This window comes from Cricetulus griseus, chromosome 4, assembly GCF_003668045.3.
Source record: "Cricetulus griseus strain 17A/GY chromosome 4, alternate assembly CriGri-PICRH-1.0, whole genome shotgun sequence".
NCBI classification, from domain to species: domain Eukaryota; kingdom Metazoa; phylum Chordata; class Mammalia; order Rodentia; family Cricetidae; genus Cricetulus; species Cricetulus griseus.
In genome coordinates, this window is record NC_048597.1 from 36,043,886 (window position 1) to 36,051,114 (window position 7,229).

At 40.8% G+C, this 7,229-nt stretch overlaps 1 protein-coding gene and 1 non-coding gene across 2 annotated transcripts; both read left to right on the top strand.

Annotated features, from left to right (window-relative positions):
• Positions 1-215: 215 nt before the first annotated feature.
• Trmt10c (tRNA methyltransferase 10C, mitochondrial RNase P subunit) lies at positions 216-4,733 on the top strand. The gene is made up of 2 exons (XM_027412502.2): positions 216-400; positions 3,262-4,733. The coding sequence occupies exon 2, from the start codon at positions 3,284-3,286 to the stop codon at positions 4,520-4,522; it is 1,239 nt and encodes a 412-aa protein (XP_027268303.1). The 5' UTR covers positions 216-400; positions 3,262-3,283; the 3' UTR covers positions 4,523-4,733.
• Positions 2,660-2,794, top strand: LOC113835448. The gene has a single exon (XR_003484991.1). It is a non-coding gene; the product is annotated as a small nucleolar RNA SNORA70 (small nucleolar RNA).
• Positions 4,734-7,229: the final 2,496 nt, after the last annotated feature.

Here is a 7,229-nt window from a genome sequence, read left to right on the forward strand (position 1 = left end):
TAAGGGGATTCGAGTTCTAACAACTAATTAGTAAGTAGGGTGACGGGGCGCCGATGACCAGCGCCGGCCTTGGTCATTTTCACAAGGGCTCACTGGCAGACCGCGGACCGACTTCAAGCTGGGAAACCGCTGGCAGGGACAAACGTCAGAGGCAGCGCCGAGAGGACGAGGCGGGACTTCCGGCGGTGCCGGATTTCCGGCGGCCGCAGCGGAAACCCCCGGCTCCGCTTCGGCATGTGCGGCGCACGGTAAGGCGTGCAGGGGAGGCGCCCTCGCCCAGTTCGCGAGTCCCCGCGTTCGGCCGCATTCCTGGCCCACGGGCTTCCCGCAGCCGGTGTCCTCGGCCTGCGTGGTTTTCCCGGATGCAGGTTGTGGAGCGTGTGTGTTAAGCTGTGATTTTGTAAGTAATACACTGCCTGAAGCAAAGCCGGGCTTACCAAAATTGTCTCCGCTATTTGCTTTAAAATGTAAGTTATGCGGGGCTGGAGAGACCCGGTCAGCGTTTGAGACGTTTAGTGCTCCTGCAGAGGCTTGAGCATGGTTTTCAGCACCCACTTTGTAAGTTCACAACTGTGTCTGTAACCCTGGCCAGGTGACCTCGTGCCCGCGTACATAATTACACACACACACACACACCTCTTTAAAAAGAAAAATTAAGTAGGTTTCCGTAATAAGTGTGGCCAGTGGAGCCTGAGGCAGGAGATCTGTCTGGAGTTTGAGGCCAGCTTGCGCTAAAGAGTGGAGAATCTGCAAAAATTATTTTTCTTTTTTTTTTAGGCTTTAATTTCTGTACTATTACAAAATCTTTCTACACTGCAAAGGCAAAATTCAACTATTTTGTTTTTATAATTTTTTTTTTTTTTGAGGCAGGATCTCATGGGATTAGAGGCCTATGCCACCACACCTGGCCCAAGATAATGTTTTTGAAATCCCTTTGTCAAATTCAGGTCCTGAAGATCCTAAGCTAAATATTTCTCAAAGTTCGGTGTCAGTTTCTTGTTTGTTTGTTTGTTTTTTAAATCTTTAAGGTTTGAATGTTTTTTTTAAAATGGTTTCTCAAGACAGGATTTCTCTGTAACAGTCCTAGCTGTCCTGGAACAGGCTGGTCTTGAACACACTGACATCCACCTCCCAGTTGCTAGGTCTGAAGGTGTGGGAGACCACCACCTGGGCTGGGTTTTGGTTTTGGTTTTTTTTTTTTTTTTTTGGTTTTTCCAGACCAGGTTTCTCTGTGGCTTTGGAGGCTGACCTGGAACTAGGTCTTGTAGACCAGACTCACAGATATCCACCTGCCTCTACCTCCTGAGTGCTGGGACTAAAGGCGAGCACACCGCCTGGCTTGGTTTTTGTGTTTTGAGACAGGGTCTTACTGTATCCCTGGCTGGCCACAAACTTAGAGATTCATCAGCCTCTGTCTCTGGAGTGTTGGGATTAAAGGTGTGTGCCACCAAGCCTGGCTCTGAACATTTTTTAACTGTGAGAATGAACGTTTAACATAATCCTTATTGTAATGGAATATAGTCTTTAGCTTCTCGTGGGGAAAACAAATATTAGAGTGTTGCAAGCATGGTCATAGACACAGGGTGCTGTGAAAACTAATAGGACTGTTGAAAGTGTGAAATGGTAAAGAGATGTACAGCTGAAAAGGCAAAGGAATGCTATTATGAAAACCTGCTTATAAGCCACATTAATGAACTTGGTACTTATCGGGACATAAAATTATGATTATTTGGGGGTGGGAGGAGTGTATCTGGGCATCTGCACAGGCCAGAGACAGCAAGGACATTTAGGAGTGTGCAAGGAAGCTAAAGGTTGGGATTTTTTCAGTAATTTTCTCTTTCCCCTCACATTTTGCATCAGTTAACAAACTAAGCATCTTCATTGTCTTGTGGAAGGAACATATAGGTACTTAAGATAAAATTATGGAGATACACACACACACACACACACACACACACACACACACATACACACACACCAATTTTGAACATTTTATCTTACAATATTTGCTATGAAGTCTGAGCTGAAACATTTGTTTTAATCAGCTGCTCTATATTTCTGTTTTGGAAGCACAAAAACATCTGTGGCATCTCTTTATCTTTTATTAGGTGTCATCTTATGTAACTTCCCTGTTTATTTTGTCTTCCTCCTTTTTTGTATTCATGAAGGATCTTGAGATTGGATATGTATGTGAAGGAGACTACAGTATCTTGTAGTTACAATTGTCTTATAACTTTCCTATCTAGTTACATTGATCCTCTAGGCCTGTTTCTATAACAAATCTAAAAAGGATATTTGAGTCAACTTTTGTTTAAAAATATGTTGAAATTCATATGTAAAATAAAAACATGTGGTGATACATAGCTGTAGTGCCAGTTATTTCAGAGGCTGAGACAGACCACTCAAGGTGATGTGTTTAAAATTAGCCTGTTCAACATAAAAGACCCTTGTCTCACAAAAATAAAAAAGTTAAAAATTGACCAGTAAGTGATCACAACAAGTTTTGGACCATAGGAGTTAAATTAGTGGAGAGGGGCTGGGAGGAGAAGGGGCAATGGAAACTGCAGTTGGGATGTAATATGTGAGAGAATTAAGTTAGTGATGTGCAACATCTAAGTTGTTCAGAGGTTTCCCTTTGTGCTTCAGAAATCAGTTGCTTCTGCAGCCAATGAAGCCAACCAGGTTCCTTTCCCCATGGGGGTCTAGTGTGCAATAGTTGCAAACACTATCCTCCTTGGTGGCATATGCAGCTTATTGAATGCGCAGGCTGCCCAAAGGGACCTTGGAGACAGTTTTCAGGTGGATAATCATGTGTTATCTCAATGCTATTTCCACCCTAGGCTCTAGACAAGTACTTGGAGGTTTCTCTGAGATGTCCTAGGCCCAGTGGCCAGAGTTTACATTGGTCAGACCATCATGTCCATTCACACCAAACTGCAGAATAAGGAATGTGTGAGGTTCTGTGTTGAGCCAACTTCAGTTTTTCTGACAGCTGGAAGATCACATCTTAGAGAAGTAGTGCTTCAGGTTTAATGCAGATGAATTTAAAGTCATGGTTGCTGACAGGTGGCTTGTCCATGACTGTGATCCCCTGGGGGAAGTGCCAGACCCAACTTTCCGAATGTCTTCCACTGTACTTAGTCCACCCCACCAGTCATGTTTACTAGTAAATCTCATCTAGTCTGCCTGAGAGAGAAAGAAACCAGACTCACAGTTAGGAAGTTTTAAAATCTTTAACTTAATTTCATTTTTCTTTTATAGGAGCTCCTCATATTTCTTCAAAATGAATGTTACTGTCCGATTCTTAAGACCTTTTGCCAGATTAATGGTGCCATTTACCCCTCATGGGAAGAAAAGGAATTTATATTCAACAACTCTACAGAGATATATGTCTTCCAAAGTACCTTCTTTGCCCTGTCATAAGGACAGTACCTCTCCTTCTAAACAGCTAGAACTAGATGGGTGGAAAACTACAATGAAATCTAGCATTCAAGAAGATGGTGTTTCTTCAGTGGTCTCAGACAAAGATGAAGATGTTCTAGCTGCCACCAGAGAAATGATTGAGATGCGGAGATTGCTTGGCAAAGAAGTACCAGAACATATCACTGAAGAACAACTCAAAATCATATCGGAATGTCCTTCTAAATCAGCCCAAAGAAAATATTTAAAGTATTTGTTCACCAAGGAAAAAATGAAAAAAGCTGACCAAGCAAAGAAGGAAAAGAAAGTAGAGGCCAGAGAAGAAGCAAAAAAGGCCAGGTTGGTAGAAACCACCACAGATGAAAAACAACAGGACTTTATGTTTCTTCGACTCTGGGACCGGCAAATGAATTTTGTGATGGGTTGGAAGGGTGTCCAGGCTATGCAGTTTGGACAGCCTTTGGTTTTTGACATGGATTACGAAAATTATATGAAACCATTTGAAATTCGGAATGCTGTTTCTCAACTTTTAGAAAGTGAAGGATGGAACAGAAGAGATATTGATCCTTTCCACATTTATTTCTGCAATCTTAAAATAGATAGTGCTTATCATAGAGAGTTAGTTAAACGTTACGGAGGAAAGTGGGACAAATTGCTCTTAACAGCAACAGAAAAGTCTCCCGTTGATTTATTTCCAAAGGACAATATTATATACTTAACTGCAGATTCTCCCAATATTATGACTACCTTCAAGCACGATAAAATTTATATAATTGGATCATTTGTTGATAAAAATATTCAGACGGGCACATCCCTAGCCAAGGCAAAACGGCAACATATAGCAACAGAACGCCTTCCACTAGATAAGTATTTACAGTGGGACCTTGGTAGCAAAAATCTCACCTTAGATCAAGTGTTCCGTATTTTGCTCTGCATGAAAAACACAGGCAGGTGGGAAGAAGCTTTGAAGTTTGTTCCCAAGAGAAAACATATTGGCTATCTAGAGATTTCTCAGCATTCTAAGGAGATTTTTAGTAAACAGAAGACTACGACAAGTTCATTTCCAAAAGGCTCCTTAAATGCACGAACACGGAAAAGGTGACTGACCTAAATGAGAAAATGTAATAATGTAAGAAGCAAATAGACTGGAAATAGTTAAAATAATGCATATCTTAAAAGTAGTCTTTTTAGACAAACTGTAGAGTTTTGTCTTTCTAACTGGAAAACTTTCAAAGTATGTTTTATTTGTTGTAGAAACAATCAGAAATTATGGATTAATCTAGAATTGAACACAATAAAAGTTATTGTTGTAACTGGTTGTTTTTTACTCTTTAACTCTTTTGGGGGCCTGCCAGCCAGCTCCCAAATAAATACACAGTTTTTTTTTTTTTTTTTTCTTTTTTGGTTTTTTGGTTTTTTTTTTTTTTTGAGACAGGGTTTCTCTGTATAGCTTTGAAGCCTGTCCTGAAACTTCATCTGTAGACCTGGCTGATCTTGAACTCATAGAAATCCACTTGCCTCTGCCTCCCGAGTGCTGGGACTAAAGGCGTGCGCCACCACTGCCCAGCTGTCTTACTCTTTCTTATGAATGCTTGGCTTTAGCTTGGCTTGTTTCTAGCCAGCTTTTCTTAAATCTCATCTACCTTTTGCCTCTGGGCTTTTATCTATATCCTATATAACTTTCTTTACTTCTTACTCCTCGGCTTGCTGTGTGTCTGGCCCCTGGTGTCCTCTCATTTTTTTCTCATTCGTCCCTCTACTTTTCCTTTTTTCTAGAGCCTAAATTTCTCCTATTCTCTCTGCCTGCCAGCTTCATCTATCCTTCCTCCTGCTTTGCTATTGGCTGTTCAGCTCTTAGTGTTTTAGACAGGAAAAGTAGCACAGCTTCAGAGTTAAACAAATGTAACACATCTTCAATTAATATTTTGTGGCATAGCTTTTTATTTAATGGATTCTTCGAGTATCAGACTTCCTTGTTCTTTTTAGTTGGATTTTTTTGTGGGTTTGTTTGGTGGGCAAATCAGGTAGCCTACACCAGCCTCAAACAATATGCTGAGAATGATCTTCAACTCCTGATTCTCAGCATCCACCTGCCAAATGACTTCGAACACAGGCAGGCATGTACCGCCATGTCTGGTTCCATTATACATATTTATCTATGTCAGAAACTATTCTTTGATGAGAAGACTGATTAGAGCTTTCCAAATTTTAAATAGTTAGGAAATTAAAGCCTGTATACAATGCTTGGCATATAGCTTAACACAATCTTGGTTTTTCCAGAAACTTGTTTTTCCTGGTATGTTAAATGATTTCCTTATATTATGGAAAATGAGTTTGAAGATAAAGCCAATTTCTTAAGAGAAAAAAATGTGTTTGGATTAGAAGATGGTTCAGAGGGCTCTTGCAGAGAACTTGAGTTCAGCACCATATTAGGTAGCCTACAACCATCTGTAACTCCAGTTCCACTGGATCTGACACCCTCTGGCCTCTAAGGGCACCCTTACCAAATGTGGCACACATATCTCATGCATATACATAATGAATACAAAAGCTGGAGAAGCAAAAAATGTTTGGTTAAATTATGTAGAGTACTTAGTGTGTGGATAGCATTTCTAGGAAATACTGTTTCTCTAGCCACATGGTTTTTAACATTTCTTAAGTTATACTATTTACTTAATGTGTATTTGTGTGAATTTTTGACATAGGCATATCCACCAGAAGAAGACATATCCCTTGCTGTACTTACAGGTAGTTATGAGATGCCCAACATGGATGTTGGGAATTAAACTTGGATTCTGAGAGCTGAGCCATGTTTCTGGTCCCAACCACATAGTTTGGCGTTTTAGGTTTTGCTGGGCTTCAAAGCCTCAGCTTTACAGCAAGTTAGAGGCCAGCCAAAGCTACACAAGATACTCAACAAAAGCAATCTAGGGAGGGTTGGGGTTTTTAAACTCACTGAAATCCACCTGCCTCTGCCTCCCAAGTGTCAGAATTAATGGCACAAGAAATGTTAGAATCTTAAGTAGTATCTTGCAGACCCATACAGGAGAAATGGTGAAACAAATAGGAATTAAATACTGCTATATTATAGTTTCCTGGTCACTTGCACATAATTGTGTGCTAAATAGAGAAATGAGAACTCTGTACATGAAGCTTGAGTTACTCATTCACAAATACCAAGTAGCTTTCACATAGGAAAACCCCTACACAAGCTGCTATGAAAAGTGGCTGCTTGTTTTAATTTTTTGTATGTGTTGATGTATGCATGTATGTGCAGATGGGCTGTCCTAGTTCATTTATTTTTGAGATACATCTTGCTATGTAGACCGGCTGGCTTTGAGATCAGCTTGCCTCTGTCTTGTTGGTGTAGGATTAAAGGTATGTGCTACCACTGTGCCTGGTGCCACTTTTTGGGTTTTTTTGTTTTTGTTTTTGTTTTTTTGAGATGGCTGATTTGGCTGGACTGGCTGGTCAGCAAACTCCAGGGATCCTCCTGTCTCAGCCTCCCCAGCACTAGGATTAGAGGTGTCCCTGCTTTTTATGTGGTCTTGAGACAACAGGATGATTCTATATAGCAAGCACTTTGCCAACATCTATTTTATTCTGCTCTGTTTTTTTTAGTTTTGGAGCAGGATCTGGTGTAGCTCAGGTTGGGTTTGAACTGGCTGTGTAGGGTGATATCTTTATTCCACAGTCACCTGTTGAAGAGGTACTAGTATTGTTTATTTAGATACTTGGCCTCATTCACCCCAGGCTGCTCTGTCTCCAAGTGCTGGAATTATATGCCTGTACCACCACTTTGTTTACAA

Bases quoted from the DNA above. Each gene is read 5' to 3' on its own strand.
- Trmt10c (XM_027412502.2), top strand. From the start codon at position 3,284: ATGAATGTTACTGTCCGATTCTTAAGACCTTTTGCCAGATTAATGGTG.